The sequence below is a fragment of the Camponotus vicinus genome, unplaced genomic scaffold (assembly GCF_025532165.1).
Source record: "Camponotus vicinus isolate PSW18456_S1 unplaced genomic scaffold, iyCamVici1.0 SCAF_1, whole genome shotgun sequence".
NCBI classification, from domain to species: domain Eukaryota; kingdom Metazoa; phylum Arthropoda; class Insecta; order Hymenoptera; family Formicidae; genus Camponotus; species Camponotus vicinus.
Window position 1 is genome coordinate 33,788,482 of NW_028141945.1, and position 22,026 is coordinate 33,810,507.

General features: G+C 37.1%; 1 protein-coding gene across 3 annotated transcripts in view; it reads right to left on the reverse strand.

Moving 5' to 3' along the window:
* The window catches only part of Scgdelta (sarcoglycan delta), a 294,591-nt gene that overhangs the window by 167,650 nt on the left and 104,915 nt on the right, over positions 1-22,026 (reverse strand). For all 3 annotated transcript variants that reach the window (XM_083084034.1, XM_083084042.1, XM_083084052.1), the window contains one exon: positions 21,215-21,397. In XM_083084034.1, the coding sequence (XP_082940160.1) occupies positions 21,215-21,397 (183 nt within the window). The remainder of the gene's footprint in view (positions 1-21,214; positions 21,398-22,026) is intronic.

A 22,026-nucleotide genomic window follows, 5' to 3' on the forward strand; every position in this document is an offset into this window, starting at 1 on the left:
CCCATTTACGAATATGTAATTGTACGGAACAGCCGTCGAAAAACTATTCGCCATAAAAATACATTGGGGCGAGATAAAAAGCGGCTCGCGCGCAGGGGATTTACCGGGGATCTCCTTGGCTTCGGGCCCTTTTACATTGTTTCCTGAGACTTCGACAACTTTGTTCCATTTACCGGCATGCGCGAAACATGCGATAGCGGTGGCGAAACGCGTATATTTTTCGTCGCGGGAGTCCGCCCGCGGAAAATCCTTGTCTTCGAGTAAGCTTTACAAGGCTAGAGACGCAGCTTACCTATTTTAAAGCCGATCAATGCGAATTCCTGTACGCGATCGAAACTAAATTTGTTTCATCGAAATTTTTTTATAGGACATGCATTTTTTATAAAAAGCGCATCGTGTTCTTTGACAACGAGAGAAATTAAAAATGAAACGTCAAAAAATCGAATAGCATAACGTCGCTAATTTCTCTGTGGAAATTTCAGACGGAAGGTCGTATTTCATTTTTCACGAAGAAACTTTCTACATTCTTTCAAAATGAGACATTGTCTCGAAAAAACAACTGTATTCTCTCTTTTTAAATTTCTTTTTTGACGTTTCATCAACGCAGGAGGTTTTGATGTTCCTCAACCGAGACGATAACAGAGTTTTTACAGAGTCCACTCGCCCTTTTCGTACCGAGCGTAGTAAAAGAAAGTACAGCGTTGAGTACGCAGAATGGACTGTGATCCGAGGAAAGGAGGAGGATCACGAAAAAGTCTAAAGCGAAAGAAGAAAACTTGGGTAAAGTGCTCCGGAACAAGGTGGCCCTTAAAAATGGTGAGTGACCCAACCGCGCCACGGGCATTTTGTCATTCTTATCTAGTATCTTTCACAACGTGTACACGTGTGCACTTGGTGCGCGCAGCCTGCATTCTACGAAGAAAGTTCGGGCGGAAAGTATGGAAAATCGCGACCGATATACCGCAAAATTGTAAACATCGGATGCGAAAAGTGGCGCGTGTTTCACTGCGCGCGCGAGAAAACTGCCGGGTTAAACGCGCTCACTCTTATAAATGGGGTCGCGTTTGAAATTTTCCCGATACAGAAAACTTTGACTTCTCTCGCACGGAATTGTAAAATCTTTCGTATCTACATAGATACAGACGTGAAAATGCTAGCAAACTTTCGAAGGGATATTCTCAGTCTCCGGATAAATATAACACATATTTACACATTATTTTACAATATATAAAATAAATCAAAAGAGAATATAATCTATTATATATTATCATAAAATATAACACATACAATATATAGCACCTACACATATATTCTATATAAGGAAAACTTTATAATCCTTTAAGAAAAGAATATCGCGTGTGTTAAAAACATAAAACTGAGACGATAAATTAATTTTAAATAAATAGTTTTTAAATTAGTATACTATACGATGCGTATCACTGGCATAAAACTAGCATGTTTATCACAATCGTCAGTACTCGTGTGTCTCAATTAATCATAATCTAAATTAATCACTGCTATTCATAAGCATTGGCGTTATCGTTAAGTAAGCTATACATTTGCGTACGGGAAATCCCTATTATAGGAGCTAACACACTATTTCTTTGTGAAACAACGAGAACGATATCGTATCATCCCATCGATTCGACCGAACAGTCTTGACAGCTGACAACGGAAGAAGAATATCCCGAGGGCGCGTGTCGTGCGAGGCGTCGTCGTTTTAATACAACTTTCGATTGGCACTCTCGACCGGACTTTCAGCGAATACGATACCGGCAACCGAAGACGAGGGGTAGTAAATCAGTCGAGTGCAACTCGAGGGTTGGTTGGCCGCCAGGACAACACGTACCTGCCATCTATATTCGTGCACACCGTTCTCCAAAGCAGCCTCTTACATTCCCTTCCTCCTTTCTCCCATCCCCCTTTTACTCCAACCACTTCGACGTCACGACGCCGCAACCGCTACCCTGTAACCGGCACGAAGAGAGACCACCCCTTGTAACCCGTCGCCACCCCTTGGAGAAAGGCACGATACACCTTGTCGTATACTCTGAGATTTATACTCGCGCGAAATCGAGTCCCGATACCGATCGTACAATGACGCGAACAATGTCAGCAACGCGTCTCTCTGTTTCTGTGTGCAAGTTTAAGCAAAACATTCAACATAACAATATTTGACAATCCTTACATAAATATACATACCAGAATGATATAATATACAATAATTCATTGCAGCTTTTCTATATATTTTTATAATACGATACAAATTAGATAAAATAATTAAAAGAAGATAAATAATTAAGTAATTTTTTCATGTAATTTTTTTGATGCTCAATATAGTTTTGGTCGTAGCAATATTCTATCACAATTTAAAAAAATAAAATCTTAACTAACTTAAAAGGAACTATTTTAATGTAATTTATCATACTATAATTGGAAAAGTTTTATTTCTCCTGTTCAAAATTAATATTATATTTTTAATACTTTTATAGAACAAAAAGATCTCTGCAGATTCGTATGTTATGAAAATTAAAATTTACAACAATTTTGTTCGCGTAAATATAAAAAATATTAATATCTTTTTATAATTTTAATTTGAAATTTCTCAAAATTGACGTGATAGATTATTTGAGAAATCAAAATTGTATTCAGCGTAAAAGAATGACAATATTTTTTCTTGAGTTTAAAAAAAATTATTTTTATTCAATTATGTAATCGATATTTCGATGTATAAAATTGTCTTGTATAATGTGTTAATTTTGGAAGTAACTGTTTCTCTCTCTCTCGAGCATTATAAAAAGCATTCATAATCCGTACACAAAAAAGATATTTGTAAGAATTTGCAAAGACAAATTTCGTTAATGCGCCGCGGTACATATACGTAACTTTTCGTGCGAAAATTAACATAGCATCCATTAATGGAACGAAGCGCCATCAAGTTCAACTTTTCTGAAAAACATTTTCTGAAAAATAAAAAACTTTCATCTACATGAAAGTAGAAATCTAATTCTATAATAACCGCGCTACTTTTTATCAAAAGACTCTTTTCCATTTAAATTGTACGATACGGCAAAATTTGTATCTATATATCTATTTCAAATTTAAAAGACAGGTTCACCATTTTTCAAATAAAATTTTTAATAAAGTTTTCAAAGCAAAAACATTTAAATTTTTTTATAAAGTTGCTAGTCACATCTACAAAGGAAATATATGACAAGTTATCAACAAGTATATATTAATCCATGCGCGTGAAATAATCGAGAAATTGTAGATGACAATGGATATAATAGTTTTTCGCAAATTTAATTAATCGATCGTGAGGAAAAACGTGCTTTTCATGCGTTTTAGAAATAATTTAGCCTTAGGCGTGATTGAATTTTATCATACAACCATGTGAATTAAAAATGAACTAAAAGTAACTTATATATATCGAAAAACGAAAAATCCAGAGCTTTCGCGCAATATAAACAAATTGATTAATCCTGCACAATATATATTCTTATCGATAACCATGAGAGAATTAAATTTTGTATTTCGCTGGTTCAGAAAAAAGCATAATTCTTCTTTTCAGAGCACATTTATTACTAACAGTCCTCAAATCCGTTTAAAATCTCTGCGCGAGATCTAACAGTAATGTGACGGTTTCGTGTTTGCGGGCATTCGTTGGTCTACCTGTTTCAAAAGGAGACCGCGATTTTGACGTTCACTCGTTTACAGAGCTCGGTTTAACGAACAAGCCATGCACTCCATGCGCAAACAACGCAGAAGTGTCATCATTAATAGTTTGCGAAGGGAGATAAAGGGAAACGGAAAAACGTTAACTACTACTACTTGTTTTATCCGTTTAATATATCTATCGAATTTTATTCTCCGCGTCGTAACGATATTTCATTAATCTTGGTACCAAATAATGCATTGTAGATCTTAAAATATTATCTAATTCACCCATAATTTATAACTTCCATTTTAAGATTGTTATTCATAGAAAATTATAGAAAAGTATAAGATAGATGTTTTTTTTAATAATAAGAAATAAGTTTTTTATTATTGCAATTGATTTTTTATAACAAAAAAATTGCAAAAATTGAAAGCAATTGCCTGTAAATTACACGTTATTATTCAAATACAAAAGCTTAATTAAAGCGTTATTATTCAAATGCAAACCGCTTTTAACAATAGTGTGATCATATGACAGATAGTTAAATCAACACAAAGCAGAGCGTATATGAAATTGCCTGGTTTGGCCCAACATTTCGCGCTCTGCCACTTTGTCTTGAGCTCTTTTCGCGCGGAGTATTTCCATTTTATTCTCTTACCTTCGCTTTAGAGATAAACGGCTTACAACTCTCTCAATGCATCACGCCGTGCGCGAGAGCGAGTAATACGATACTGTGTTTAACATCACTTATATTGTGCTGGGGTACCGCCAGCAAATAAGTGATCAATTTATTTACCTCCTTCTCTATATCGCAGGAGGAATGCAGTAAACATGAAGTAATTTGTTGGCGAAAATGCTTCGCAGGCACGCGATCGTTTATGTGAGGCGGTGCGCGCGCAGTATTATTTCCGATCCAGAAATATGTAATAACTATACTTTAATGTAATAACACAATAAACTGCATCGCGCATAATTATGTGAACATAGCTTTATATTGCCACTCTTTTGCGCAAAATACATATAATATATGAAGAGACTGTGAATGTGATATTCGATGGAAAATTATAGCTTAACAAATGATAAATTGACTGAAAATCCGAATAATTTCGTTAAGTATGATAAATTATTAGGATTCTTTCAGTTTTTCAGAATGTTTGTAACAATCTTTATTTGCATGACGCGATTTTTATCTTTCATTTTTCGATAATTGCTACGATAGAAGCTATTAACGTTGCGCTTAGAGAAGAAAATTCCATGACACTGACACTTGATGGAATAGAAACGATGGGTGTAATTAAAGACGCTGAGAGATGCCTGCTAATTAATTCATTAATTATTTCCGCTTAATTATTCTTGAATTTATCACTTCAATGTCAGCAATTGCAATTTGCACTCAATAAATTAGAAAAACTACACCAATACACAGTCTATTAATCATCTCATAATTTTCCAAATAAAAATTATTGACGACATTTAAAAATACAAGTTTTTCTATTTTACAGATGAAATACACTATAAATTCTTGTATCTATATTTAGCCGATATTCTCTAATAATCCACAAAGAGTAAATGAAAATTGTTGCACGGCTCCCATTATGCGCGAATGCAATCGGGGCATCAAAAACACGACGGCAAATCAATTTTATTCGCCAAGCTCGTTTTATCGATAACTCGGGCAATCCGGAATAAAATTGCCAGAATAAATGGACGCAATATCGATGCGAAATTAACAAAGAATCTAAAAAGAAGAAGCGAATAGACGCCGAGGCGAGGAGTCATTCTCTAAGAAGGACTTTCGACGGCTGGTTGTGGCCAAAATCAGAAATCGATTGTTCGGCAATAACAATTTGGTGCACTCAACCGAGAACAGTGCTTCGGTCGGAACGATGCTTTCGTATGTCGGCCCAATATCTGTGAGTGCATTTTTCCGGATATCCAGATGGACCACACGCGACCAGATAGCGACTCGGCTCTCCGAGTTGAGAGAGAAAGGGAAGAAGAGAGAAAGAGAGAGAGGGAACTTCGATTTTTTCGAGCGAAGAGCGACGTCCCGCAAATTCACTGCCGCGACCATTATTGCCATACGCACAATGTGCGTGATATTATGCGTGATGCAGCATGCAAGAATGCTATGAGAGTAACTTTACAATCGTTATCGTATTCTACCGATCTTCGCAAACGCGCTCTGACAATGGATCTCTCAGGGAAACGCAAGGAATCGTGCTCGCGATCCTGATTTCGCTCAAAGAGATTCCGAGGATATTCGATATCGCAAAAAGGACGAAGCCTGAAGAAAATTTCTCTCAGATCATAATACGAGCTCAATTAAAAATGCAACATCGCTATCGTTTCTTCATTAATTAACTTTTCTTTTTTTTCCTCTCTTAATATCTTATATATATCATTATTAATAAAAAAAGATTCTAAATTAAAATAATTATTCTTATCGGATACATTAACGAATTAATTTTTTAACAGCGTTTATATATATGACTATTAAAGTTTCAGTCAAAATCAAGAAATTAAGACCATTTTAGATAGTCTAGATTCTGTGATAAAATTTAGAATTTATAAATTTATATGTAATTATTTTTTGATTACATATATACATACAATATACATGATACACATATATTCTGATTCGTTTTTAAATGTTCTCCCTATTATACTTATAGACCCTATTACAGGTCACACAAAATTATAAATAAAATTCCATCACAAACTACAGATCGTCTAAAAAATGTCGAGAACTAACTTCGTTTACTAATTTTCATACACGCAAATGATAGTTGATTTCTCACATTTATTCATAAAACTCGCGACATACGCCGCTCGCAATTTCGAAACAGAGAGGAGGATGTGTTTCTCTCCACTTCATCCTGCCCAGAGCAATTTAATTTGCGCGTCGCTCGTGTACGCTCTTGAGAACGATAAAAATTCGCTTTCGAAGGCGTCGACATCCCGCGTATATTTTACACGCGACGACGGCAGAAAGTTACGCGTGCAGTCGTACGCACGCGGCCACGGCACGTAAGATTCCTCGCGTCGTAAAAGGCACTCGTATCTCGTGATTTGGCAGCGGCAACGAGGAGAAATAGCGCGATTTTACAATCGCATGCCACGCCATTTCGAAAAGGCGACGCGCGCGAAAGGGAAACTTATGGTCGTACATGGCGTAAAAATCACCCCTGCCGATAAAACTTGTATCCCACTCGCGAAACCTTACGCTCTGAACGTTTCAATCTGCATCGAAGAATAAAATGGAATATCTCGTGGCGATGTAAAAATGTATCCTCAAGTTTAATAGTTAATTGATACATGATACAATTTTCTCATGACTTAAGAAAATGTTACATGTGTCGTGATAACAATATTATTAAAAAAGTATTAAAAATTATCAAAAATTATTAAAAAATTATTTAAAATATTATTAAAAAATTTTTAATCTCATTACAAGCATCTTTAAAAAAAAAAAAGATAAATGAATAAAAAACAGAATCCAGTTTCTACTAATTAGTATCGCTTTACTAAAAGACAGCGAGTAACGCGGCGCGTTCATTAAGATAAGAATTTGTCTCGCCGCGCTAATCTTGAAGTGTTAACGTTTTTACGTCTTCGTCACATTCATTATGCACATGTGTAAAAGCCGCGAAAATATATTTCTCCATAAAGCATGTAAGGAATGTGTCGGATCCAATTTAGCCGGTAACCCTGCGCCACATCGTGGATGCAAACGTTTTTATGTTTATAGCCGGTAATTCATAACGGGTAGCACGCTTCGCGATCGCGGAATAACTGGAGAATGAGGGAGGAGAAGATGACGCGGACACGGGGAGAGTGAATAGTTTGGTCGCGAGGGAGCCTGCGAGAAGAGCGAAAGGAGACGAGACGAGTGGGACGACGGAGGATGGGTTGCGAAGGCACGATGAGAGAGAGAGGGTGAAGAGAGAGCGCGAGAATCGAGGACGAGAATAACTAACAGCGATGGGGGAGGCGAAGTGGCAGCCTGCACAATGTCGGAACGGGAGACGCGTAAACTTAATTGACAAGCACAGGTGGCGCTTAAACCTGACTACCCTTCGCTCGTACTTAACTACTTGCTTGCAGCCTCCTCCATGAGTCTGGCACTCTCTCTCTCTCTCTCTCGCTCTCTCTTTCTCTCTTTCTTTCTCTTCCCCGTTCCTTCTTCTTTCTTCTGTCGCACGAAACGGATCGAAATACCGCTGCGTTCCTGTTTGCAAGATCCGCGTTGCAAAATTGCAACCACCGGCCGAATGAAGTTTCGCTTGCTCGACGAACGAAGGGAACGAACATACGAGCGGTGAACTGAGAGACGGGCGGGCGGGCTGAGAGGAAAATTGGAAACGCGAGCCGAGCGGAACGGGAATCGAACCGATTTCAGGAGCTGGTCGTCTCGAGGTTTACCGCCATGAGAGAGCGGTACGAGTCCGCAATATTTCCGGCGTGGGCGCCTCTTTCGCGAACGCCGCCTCTATATTCCGGAATATCTCAATCGCGTACACCGCTTTCGGGATTATCCCCGTATCGGCTAAAACACGATACCAAAAATGACCAAGTGTTGCGAATTGAAATTTCTGGAAATGGCTGGTGAAGATTCTGCCGAAACATTTGAAATTAAAATGAAAATACGTACTTATCATTTCGATATTTTTAAAACATCGTCGATATTTTATGATAAAAATATGAAAAGACTCTTGTTACAATCAATTGATAATTATTAATCAAAATTAAAACCATCAATGTGATGTACTTTTTATGAAATTTATTATATTTTTATTAAGAGAAGGAAAAAATGTATAAATCTATATCTATAAATTTAATAATATATAAAAAATTTATAAATTTATGTATTATATGTTTCTCATAAATAAGATTTCTAGTGTTACTAAACATTTAAATTTAATATTTGATTTTTGCTGCCAAATTGTGCGAGATTAATTTCACAGATTAAGAAGTTCGTCAATTTTCGTGCCCAACACATCACGCATGAACAAGTCTTTAATCATTAAAATTTTACGGTATTTAAAATAGACTTGTCACACTCTGGACGTCTAAGCGCATAAAAAATTACTGAATCACCTTCCAGAATTAGTGAAGGCAAGCGTAACATCGATTAACAGACCTCTTTGCACTAATGGTTTTCAAAAATGTATATCATGCGATTTACCGTATCATACATATAAATGCATTAATGCAATAATGTAATAATGGGAAACAAAATGTTAGCTATTGTGTTTTATTTAAAATAAATGTTGGATCTTTTATAAAAAGAGAAAATTATTTCCGCATGTAATATAGCTTAGAATTAATTCAGATTATTTTAATAAAAATTATATTATTTTAATTATACTATTTTTCATAATATTACTTTTTTTGTTATATCATTATTATAAATTGTTATTATTAAAAAGATTATTCACACACAGTATTTAAGATTTAGATATTACGAGAAAATAATTTTCGAGAAATATATACATATATATTTATATTTTATTAATAATATCAATTTATATATAAGGATATAAAAAGAAAGCCAGAGAGTTAAAAATGATATGTACATATATGAGCATTGTTCATTTTTTGCTATTTATAAAATAAATTATAATGTATTGATTTATTAAGAAACATCAAGATATCAGAATAATTTCTGAGTTCTGACGTATATAAAGAATTTCCCGATCGCAGTTTCCGCCTACTATTGTATTGACCACCTGCAGCCGTGCGCGGAAAACTGAGAACACGCGTTCTCTAAAACAAATATTTATCCGACAGTGATGCAATATATTTTCTACTGCAAACAGCGACGGATAGTAATTCCTGCCAAAAGCGTCGCGTTTAAGGAGAAAAATTAATGTGTCGGCAAACAGTAAGCCAGTTAACAAAGGGATGCAGTCGACGCGGAAAGATCGCGTGCCCGTTGACGAGCGATGAACGATACACAATGCAAGTTGATGAGCTCATTTGTTAAATGCAAGTCTAACATATACAATTCTACAAGTTTGTATAAACTTGCAGTAAGCGTAATATTAATTTCGTATAAATTTTAAGACAATTTGGATCATACTCAATAACAGTCAGTATATTTTTTTTGGCGCAATAATTATTAATCAATTTAAACTTTACCCATAGATTTTCATGAAAAAGCCAATGGCAATGCCAAAAAATTACTTTTAATAATTAATATTTTATTTTCATGTTTATATTTTAAAGCTTACAAGAATATTCTCGTAAATAACACCACCAAATAACAACATTATCGCACTTATCGCTCGTTATTTGACAGTGCTCGCGGCGAAATTTACACGGTTGCTAGTACTTTATCATCGAGGGAGGAATATTTCTGGGACGATGTATACGCGCGAAGCTGATAGAGAGAGGGATGAAGAGCAGAAGCGGTTCGATGCCGGAGGCATGCTTGTCCGGTCAAGGGGGGCAACGATCATTTTGATCGTCAAGCTCGACGTTAACCGAATCTACGGCGAGCGGTAAATGAAATTAACGATTCGCTTGTCCTGCCGACCGCGAAAACGGTTCAACACGATGTCCTGTCCCTCTTAATCTCTCTTTCGAGCCGCATCTAATGTCGATGCAGCCGATAATCGATGATCCGCTTCGATCTAGCTGAGGATTTGTGCGTGGTCTTTATTTCGGTAAAGAAAAAAATCGTTAAAACTCACTTATATGTGTATTATGTGAATATCGTGTATACAAATATCATGACAATACACTGATAATAAAAAATGCAAAGCACCGTTAATAGCCTGATAGAGTAATAACTCATTAGTAGGACACTTTATCGATACAATGACTAATTAAACAGTGACTGAAAATAGTGTTGCGCCACTTCAATGATTGCAAATTGAACGATAGTTTATTGTATAAACGATTAATCATTTCATTCAAAGTACTTGATTAATTTCTAACGATACTATAACTGATTCTGCATTAAATTTAAATTTTAGTAAACCTCTCTTTTTCTCGCGCAAGAAAAATTTCAAATTTTTAAATTTACGACAAAAGCGTGTCGAATAAAGAAACCTTGCATGTTTTTTTCTTTTTTTAATAAAATTAATCGATGCTACAGAAATATGAAACTTTCCAGTACGACTTCCTATATTTTAATTAAAAATATTGATAACATTGCTACAACAATGGTAAAAAAATTTGTAATAATCTATTGATTTCACGTATAATAATTGAAACATCACACTTATCATATCAGGTCTTATTGCCGAATGCAATTTTAAAATGCATTATAATTCATATATGCACAAATCTATAAATATTCTATTGCGGAAAATAGTGGCATACTATTTTTGTTCTATGTTTGGTATTATTTTTTTTTAACTTGTGAGAAACTATAAAAAAATATTGGGTGTTTATACAGCGTCGATTAATATTACGGCGATATTGAAAAAAATAGCAGACGGTGATACACTGAAAATGCAAATGTCATTTCACGGCGATGATCGAAACAAAACTGTGAAATATTAACGGCGAAAATATAGTAAATAAAGATTTACCTTAATTATTCATCTCGTATTTTGATTTACAGATTTGACTATAGTTTCAATCAAAACCATTCTATTTGAGCGCGATATATTGGGAAAAAGATTTAAAGGTTGCAATATCAATAAAAGAGAATCTCATCAATCATAGACAATCTTTTTCCAATTGCGAGGCTATAAAATTTTTTGCGTCCAGCTTATAGTGTGTAATCACTTGATGCGCTTTGCGCACGCGATAAGTTTTAACGATTTCGCAGGTGAAGGGCGTCTAAACGTAAGAAGCACCTATACTTGTGTGTGTATTTGTCAGAGGGTCGTAATATGGCGATACGAGTAACAAGAACAAGGCTGGGGTGAGCGAGCGATGAATTCAGTTTACGATGCCTATTTTCCAGAACCGGCTACGCCCAGATACTTTATTATTGTCCTTACTCTTCGAGGTTATGCGGAAAGATGTACGCAGCGCGTCGAAGAGATTTTCACGATAAAGACAGAAAGAAGGACAGCCCGAAAGGTTGCGTGTTCTCGGTTGAGAAATGAGACCGATTCCTGTCGAGTCGGAATAAATTCTCCTGCTCCCGGCATGTGCAACGCGAATCGATCGAAAAGTGCGAGAAACGATCGAGATTAAAGGATGTGCAGCATCGTAAAATTAACTCGATAAGATTTTTTAACGATAAATGGTAATTTTATTCTTGTCTTCAATCTGTTTTTTTTTTATCAATTTTAAATTTTTATTTCATTGAAAGAAATTCATCTATCAATTTAACTCTGCTAGTTAAATAAATATAGATAAAATTAATTTGTATTTTACAGAGATATTATTACTTTTCGACATTTTTACTTTTCATATTTATTTTTACATTGAAAAAAAAAGAGAGATTTTTATTTAAATTTCTTATTTAAAGATTTGTTATAAAATTTTCCATATTTTTTCCGATAAAATTTTCTTTATTTTATATCAACCGATTATTTATGAGTATTTGTCGCAAAGTTTGTGCGAAATAAACAAGCCTGTTGGTAATTTTCTTGGCAGATTATTCGTTGAGAATAGTAAAAAGAAAATAAGACTCGATAAAAAATACTTTCCGAATATAGTGCAATCATCAGCTTCCAGCTGATACATACATTATGATCATGATTAATAAATCAACATATTTACGTCGCAACGTTAATCTTTGATTCAACGCGAGAAATTCGTATCACGGTTTATTACTTATTCGAGCTGGCAAATTAGAAAACGCGCGAATAGGAGTAAATCTTTGACGACAAACGCCGTTATTTTCGTAATGTCTGAAACATTTCCTTGAGAATAAATGATTTAGTTTTGAGTATTTTATTAATACAGTGACTGGAATTACATTAAAATTTGTTATATTGTTTTATATATGTATATTAATATGTGTGTGCAATTTAACATTTTTCATTTCTCCCTTTTTGACATTAGACATCAATAGGAAACTGTGCAACATTAAATAGCGAGATTCATCACATTTATATAAAAAAAAGAAAGAAAAAGAGAGAGAGAGAGAGAGAGAGAAATAGATGCAGTGACATACTTTCTATTGAAGCAGTCTTACGATTGTATCCCCGGAGGCGTATATCAGATATAATTCAAGATTCCTTTCTTATTTTTCGTGGAAACGTGTCCCGGCATTCCGCTTGACTCTCCGGCATCTCAGAACCTTCATGATGAACACACGTTACTGATATTACTCTAACATAATTCAATATTTCACAGAGCGCGACGAATATACAACGTGCCGCGTACACCTGAACCAAAATTAGATTCGAAATTGAATTATCAAGATATTTCATATATCGAATACAATTATTGTTTCAAAGAGCAGAACAATTTCGCGTTTGCAGGTGAATCCGATAAATAACACACGGAATTTCTAGGACATTCTGTGTAAACAAAGATTAGACGGAATTGTATGCCATTAGGAACGCTTGAAAGACCGCGAAATAGACTAATGTACGTTTACAAAGCGAATATGTAAAGGGCCCCGTGCGTTTACATCCTTCTTGCGGCGCATAAGAAAGCTTACAGCGGCAATCTGAACGAAAAGGAGCGTAAGAGAGAGGGTGAGAAGTGAGAGACGAAGCGCGGAAACGAGGAGAGAGAGAAAGAGAGACAGAGAAGGTTATTAAGGAGATTATGGACGGGTCGTTGCGCGAACTTCAAAGGACCAATTCCCATTTTCAATTTGCTTCAGGGCAGAGGGAGAGAGGACGGCTGAGACGGAGAAGGCGCTCCGAGGGGGTCAAAGCCAAACCATTCTACCGACGGTTAGATCCTTGCCGTCCGAGCGTCAGGTTCCGGTATCGTATTCTCAGCGCTGCCGAAGAATTCCATTTCAAGAGTTTTCCCTTCAAGCTATCTACCTACCTATCTACTTCCAGGGGAGAATTGCGACTGTACTTGAAGGGAACCGACAAGACGGCAAGACGAGACGCGCGTGTCGTTCTTATAAATACGTAAATGAAATGTGCGCCCGTGTCTAACCACGCGCACCTCCACCTGTCCCGTCGAACACGCACGAGATAGGAATGTCGCTTTTGTCACAAGCAGAGTACTTCACCGAGACGAGACGTCGCTGTTCCGGACTAATTCCGCACTGGAGGTACATTATCGAGTTTTATCTCGATGCAATCGATTCAAAATTGTTATATAAAGACGCTCTCCGCGTGAACGTGTCTTTACATATAATTTTAAATTTTTAAATTTATATTTAAAAAATAAATTATAAAATTAATAATAAATAATAATAAAAATAAAATTAATAATATATAACATTAATATTAAAAAATAAGCGGAATATTTTCATTTATATTGCTCGGATCTAATAGCGTCTCAAATACCGTAAGTAGTCTGAAAGAATTCCGTGAAAACAACTCTGAACTTTAAAAATGGGTTTCCACCAATCTCTCTCCGTCATGAATTTCCAAAACGCGCGACTTTGCTGGAGACGCGAGAGATCCCAAAGGTGTGTAACCGTCGGAAATATTCGAAGCGAATCTTAAACTCCGTATATGTACTTTCAAGTAGGATTTTACAATAATGTTGAGTAAATTTTTGAAAATATTCGGGCTACACAGTTTTCCTTTGTACGGTCTTATCTCATGCTAATTTACATAAAAGTTTATATGAAAAAATAATGCAACCAGATACATTAACATAGTCATAGTGCATTTGTCTATTGATAGTGTAGAGGAACGTAGCTCAATGCGACATGAGCAAAGGGCTAAATAATTGTGCCGACGCTTTTTTGACAGCGTCCGACAATCCGTTGACATTCGATCGCGACCAAAATGCCGATTTCATTTGCGACCACATGTTTCGACCTGGCAATCATCAATCTCTCGGTCGAATGGCACTAATTCAGCTCTCTTGGTCTCCCCGTGACCTCCTCGTCAATCCCGAACTTTATACACTCCCGCCACTTAGGCGACGTTATACAGAGAACAGAAAGGCATTTCGTTCGTGCCGGCACCCGAATAAATAGCCGTCCATATATCAACGCCCCCGCAATTGCGGGACTTTCGTAACATAAGTCGTCTCAACATTGTCTACAGTTGATGGCTGAAGCGCATTCGCATTTAGACACCTCCGAAATTAAGAATGAGAGGAGAGTATAGGTAGTAGTACAATCGGTGAAAAAATTCTTGATAATCCACAACTATATCTCACAAAGCTATAAAATACCTACTGAAATCCTTCTTCGGAAATCTAATTAACTGGGCGATTCTCGCGGGTCTTCTTGGCCACAAATTTAATTTCGTGTTTCGAGCAAAGCTATTCTAGTATGAATTCTAGTCGGAATTAGAAAGATAAGAGATTTCCCGTCGACGAAAATATATATTAATTTTTTACAGCCAGTCTGCGATATATCTGTATATATAATCATGGTTTAATCAACTTTTTTTATCCATTAAGAACTTCATGACGCTCATATTTTTAGACACGCTGAATTATCTATCTATGTTTACGTGTGTGTTTCTTAAAATATTATCTAATATTGGTACGTGTCTAATTTTATCAAATTTAAAATTCTAAAAGTCTAACATCGATCAAAGATTTATGAATGATATAGAATAATGTAGCAAAGACGCTGGAGAAGAAAATGCGATGAAATAAACGTCGAGGATCTCAACGAATCCCAAAATACGGCAGTCGGGAACGACGAAAGCAGTCGTGTTATTATTCTTATATCACCGTCGGCGATGGTGATGCTATATATGTCAGCGAGACCGCGAGGGTCGGGGCGATAATTTTCACAGCACGAGCGAAGTACTAGAAGAAGCACAAGAAGAAGTCCCATTCATCCGGCGCTCGCACCGGAAACTGACAAAACAGTTGATACGCCATGATATAGCAGGCCACGGCAATACGAATGGACATGGGTGGATATACGAGGCGCGAATAGTGTCGGAGGAGAGTTTGAGGAAAAGTCTCTGTCCTAGACGTAAGAGAGAGTGAGAGATAATATGAGAAATGACTAAAAAAGAGAGAAAGAGATAGAAACGACGGCAAGAACGGCAGGCGAAAAAGTGACGGCGAAATGGCGAGGGTGAAAAAAAATATTCACGAATATGAGAGACGACCCTGGTGGAGAGACAGGGGGAAAGAGAGAGAGGAAGAGAGAAGTGGGGGAAACACAGTAAAATGTCATCGAGCGATCCTGATTTACGGCGCGGGAAAATCGGCGAAGGGAACTTGGAGTCGAGTCTGCGTGGCCGGAAACCGAGAAATTTTCACTCGTTCGAACTTTCATCGGTGCGCTTCGCGGACGGCGCTTTGCGATAAAAAATGTAGACGTTCTTCTTCAACCGAGAAAATAGAAGAACAGGGGGGAAGAGGAGCGATGACGACGAGAGGGGAAATTATTTTCGAGGAATGGAAATTATTTTCGATCGGTCGTGAAACGGTTAGGAAATTAAACGCTGCTCGCGAGATCGGTAGGGCTGTGTCAGCGGAGATAAACTAGCTAGAGAGATATTTTTTTTATTTTCAAGTCAACGGCAACGTTTATGCACCGACATAAATCTGCATCGTGTAGAATGCGGGAAATTGCATTAGTATATTATTGAATAATGCTTACAGTCGATCTAATAGTGCTGACATAATATGAGATTAATCTTCAGATTATAAGCGAGAATCGACCTTCCTCTAAAAAAAAATACATTTATTGCGGCATTAATAAGTTATATTAACAAGATTTTAATAAAAGGACTTGAATATTATATATCATGTATACTTCCATGTGTTATCTGGAAAGACAAAAGCTACAAAGATTTTCTATCCAACTTGCCAATTTCTACATTTCATTTCAAAAACTTGTCACTACGAATAATATTACAATAGCATTGCTACTACAGTCACTATTATTTACCTTTAATTATCTCACGCTTTTTGGCACGTTATATGGGGAATTATGCGACAAATATATAATCCCTCCTCGTCCTTCAAAGTATAACCGAGAATTCCGACACGCGGGACACCGGTATAAATTGCAGCACACAATTAGCCGGTAAACTACCAATTAGCAAAGGAAGCTTGTATCTCACTTCGAAATATCGTGGCGCCAACCGCGATGGAAACAATATTTGTCTTTGATTACCTTAGTGGTGTTTGCATAACGGAGTAAATAATACCAATTCCATCGCGCTTACCATATCGATTACGCCCGCGTTCGATTGCGCTCGAAAAGGTAACGTACTCTTCGCAATTCCACGTTAATTACCGAATTACCACTCGAATTAAGACCCATTACGTATGATTGACCCACTTATCGACCGTCGAAGAACCGGCGGCGCGACAACGCGAGCCATTACGTTTCCGAGTTAATACGCGAGACGGAGAGTGCTTCTTAATTCCCTCCGGCTTAAATTATTGATTAATCGAACGAATAGTAATCCATTCATTTCCAGTTAATTTACATTCACTCGATAACTAAACATTGTTAAAGGAAGAATATAATTTGCAATTTGATGCAGAGTAATATTTCGGAATGGAGATGGATCAGGATTTGAATTTTTTAAATTTGAGACAGATTATATTGCTCGCATGCATGATTTTTTATTAAAATTACTAATGGCATTTTTCAATATTGCCGAACTTGCACACAATTTAATAAAATTGCGGTATAAAAGTTAAATGGAAAGTTAAAATCTTTTATAAGGAATAAAAACAGGGAAGCTAAACGATTTCATAAGTATTACGCTTTGATGTAATATCACTAAACTGAGTTTACTAAACATTTTCAATACTTTTAAGAACTTATTAATTCTTTATTTTTTTATTTTTCCTCTACCTCACATTCATAAAAAAGTTTGCATCACAGAAATGCAAAATATGTTAATATATTAAATAGACACATTAAAACAATTTACGATTCGACATATCTCTGCTGTGCGCGCGTGTGTTTTCTATTTTCATCTCTGATTTTTTTACATATTTTACAGTTTATTGTTTCCCGGAATTATTGTAAAAAATTATTTCAAACAGTACGTAGAGTATAAAAAATTCCATCATTCGAAGCATTATGATAAGTGCAGTTCAGATTTCAAAAGTGAAATTCAGCTTGAAATTCTCCTGAAATTTCTAAATAACCTATCATCTCCGTGAAAAGCACCTGGATAAAAGCTTCGGAGTTCTCTCTTCGTAAATATAGACCGGGCGGTCTGAAAGGGTTAGAATCAGCCGTCGATTTATGATCGGGGCACTTGCCGCCTTTTACATACGTCGCGACAGAAACACGGCGCGCGAATGAAAGGCGCAACCGCGCGGGGTGGTGGTCGATAATTTCGGCGGTGAAATTCTCGAAGGCCGTAACGACTTTCATCCGGCGCGGCTGAATAACTATGCAAATGCACCCCATCCTGCCCCTTTCCCCGTTCCCCTTTAGAGTTAAGCGGGGGAGATCGCGGCCGATGCCCGGTCCGGAGGGAATGGGGCCTCTCCCCGTAAAAGCCACACGCACGGCCAAGATTGACCTCCTATACGATGACGTACATTGTGAACGGAGTAACGAGATCCTTACTGACCACCTCGCATTTCCTCGGATATCAAATTGTCATCCGCATCCCGTCACCGCGCCGATAGCGCTCGTTCAGCGGAGCTTTTCTCCTCTTTGGAGAACCCGTGGTCACGCTTAAAAAACGCCATTTACTTTAAACACGTTCTCTGCAGATCTTTTTATCCTTCGTTAATATTTTTAGCGAAGAATGCACTCGGACAATTGCGCTCTTTCAGTATCACTTTTTTACTTTTCGCATGTAGAGAAAGAGAAGGGAGAAAGTAACCTTTTAGATCCTTTTGCTTTTTTAAATTTTTTATCTGTACATGTATCGTCGAATCTAATAATAAATTAGTCTACGATATTAAGATAACAAGACAACTTCATTTTTATTTTAAAATCGATAGCGACGTAGATGAAGATAGTGAATCGGATGAGAATCTCAGTTAGAATCAAATTACAACTGGTTAATTAGTATCGACTAAACTGAAAGGTACGGTATGGTGAAACCAAAATTAGATTCACGACTTGACGAGAATGATCGACCGAATCCGATACGTCTCTGCACTAGCGGGTATAAAATGTTCAGAAGTCGCGGAACCAATAACGGATTTCGCAATTAATCACGGCGTCGTCGTAACGGAGTTTTCGTATCGAAAATCGTTTCGAGTTGTCCAAGCTGCGCCATGAAATATTTAAACCGCGAATGACGGTAAGGATAATCGTGTAATGTCATTTTCAATTCGTCATATTTTTCGTCGGTAGCGTTAACATCACGTCGCGAAAATACAATTTGCTGCGAATTAACCCCTAAGTTGTCTCAATAATATTCGCAATCCGTGTATCGTACCGAATCTTCGCTCATGCCCTGTCACGCACGTGCATATGTATATGTATACCCGCCGATATGTATGTAGCGGCATACGGAGGCGAGCCGAAACGGTAGTCTCTCACAAGCCCGTATCCATCGCCGTTAAATTAATAACCGTGCTATCCGCGTGTACCGAACTCCTCCGAAATATCGCCCGACGCCCTCCGGGGCCCCGTCCATCCGCGTGTCGTCTCTTCTCCCGTCATGCTTCCTCTCTGGTCCCGCTATACAATCCCGCTGTATATCCCGCATATGGCTCTCGCGTGCACGCGCCACGCGAATACGTGCGGGTGACGAACGGAATTCAGAATTCCGCATGTGCGAGAGGTTATTCGCTCCACACTGTACGCGTAGAGGGAAGAGAGAGAGAAAGAGAGAGAGAGAGAGAGAGACTCCCGCGTGGTCCAGCAAAGGGGGAATCACAATGCCAAAGCGAGCCCGTATCGTCGTCAGGCCGGCCGACACGACCGATAACAGTCAATGCGCTAAATGCATAGGAATTGAATCTGGTCGATTCATTTTCTCGCCAACCCAGCCCGGACCGGCCCGATTCGCTCTCGTCTGTCGTCGCTTTTTAATATTTGCCTGTATAAAAAAATTTGTTTCTCTCGGAATCTGAACATTGAGCAAAGCAAACGACACCGGTAATACTGCTTATGCTACAGTTTTTGTTTCTCTAAAAAGTTATGGAATATCTTGGATATTTGGCACAATTATCTTTAAATCAAATATTTAAAAATATTATGTTGTGTATATTCATGCAATTAATATTCAAGACCCAATGTTTGAAAATCAGTAGATTAATTATTCTACAAATATTTGAAAAAAATATAAAATAATTCCACTTAAGATAAATTAGAGAGGAAGACCAAAGTTTAGATTCCGATGTTTTAAATATTAAACTGTATCTTCAAAAAGTCTAATTAAATCGTGTATTAAAGAAAAAAAATAAGTCTAACCTGATTTTTTACTTTCCATTAAAGAAAAAAATAAGTCTAATCTGATCTTTTACTTTTCATTCCTTTATGATAAAGGAAGTTTATATCGATCCGTGAATGAAAAATTTTATTAATATTTTAAATAAAGATATTTATAGACACAATTTATGATTCAAAATATGCTTGTTTCTATATTTTATGATTTGTGAAAAAATGGTTCATTTCTCTCAACGTTATTATATTTCCTACGAAGCAAATCTCCTATTATGTGGATCGCTATTTCAGACTTTGAAGCTGAATGAGTCACATGCTCAAACGACAGGTTGATTATCGACGGTTCAATTTCGTATTATTTATTTCGGCGCTTCGTCAATCTCCGTGCATTAATTATTTCGAGAATTGTCAGCTGTCGTCGCGCGAATAGCGACGCATCGTATAGATATTTCCGTGCGTCACAGCATTGCGCGATGCTTATGTCGGTCCCGATGGTTGGCATCGATGGGGCCAGGCCATTTTAATTTCGATTGTGCTGTACCGACCTATATGCGTCGCGGCATAATTCCGCATGTCGTAAAAGTCCGAATAGCTCGCGCGAATCGATCTCTCGTTATTCTCAACGGAGTAATTTCGCTCTCTGGCTCGTAACGCGGACCTCCACTATAATTAAATCTCCACGTGTTCTCTGATTGCTTCATTAGCGCATTACTGGTTATTCGTTTCGCCAACGCACAACAATGATTGCACCTTGTGAAAGAGACAAACAGAAGCCGGCGATGAAAATGGACGGTAAAAAAAATTGCAAATCTCATCGAGACAATATCAAGGTAGAATTGACGAGTATAAAATGGAATGATATAATTAAAAAGATCAGAAATTCCTCATTCCATGGGATTAAACCAGCTTTCGTGAAAATTGAAGTTTGATGCATGAAATATAAAAAAGAATATAATATATAGAAATATATTATACGAATAAATCGAGTATGTAATATGACTTTCAAAAATGTCCTTATAAAAATTTCTTAATAAAAAATATTTAGAATAATAATTTTTTTCGAAGATATTAATTGCTGGATTAAACTGAGAAAGTATGCAGATTGTACTCTTAGAGTTGAAACAATTTCAAATTTGAAAACACTATCAATAAATCTTATATTACTTAACCGAGATACAGGCTTTTAATGACAAGCTACATACCGTGTGCGGTGACCAATGGTGAGGCCAAGTTTTGGTCTCGTGACTGCTGCCGACCGATGGTTGACTTGCTAAAAAGACGACTCGTCTATCGGTGCTACCGGTTCCGGTGCCACTGGTGGTCAAAAGGGCCGCCCTGGCCCTCGAACCGCCGATGCTTAACGTTGGTGACGTGTCCATTACGCCCTAAAAGCCAGACACGTTACAAGGGTCGTCGAGCCTCGAAGCGAACATTCGTTGAATCGTAGTGAACTTTGTAATAGCACGAGTAACTTGCTCTCTCTCTCTCTCTCTCTCTCTCTCTCTCTCTCTCTCTCTCTCTCTCTCTCTCTCTCTCTCTCTCTCTCTCTTTCTCTCTCTCTTTGTCTCGGTATAAATTGTATACTCAAAATAATTTTGTGTACATACTTGTAAACTATTTTAAATCGCATATACATATATTTTTATAGTTTATGTATAAGTAATTTATTGATTCTTTAAAAGTAATATTTTCTGTATATTTTTTTTATGGAAAAAGTAGTTTGCAAGTACAGAATTTACTTGTCCCAAAATGCAGCGATTTTTATTAAAATGCAATGCACAAGGAATACGATTTTATTTTATTACGTCGAGCGGATTTCGACTATTCGTGCAAGATATATAACGACTTTCAACGAAATTCAATGAGAGTAATGAAGCCTGTTAGCTGAAGGATGAATGCGGCCGAAGGATGCTGAAAACGTGGCTTTCGCGTCGAATGTACTTCTCACGAAAGATTCTTATTAATCCAAGCTTCCACACCCGTGTACTTTTATATTCATCGGTCATAAGCAATG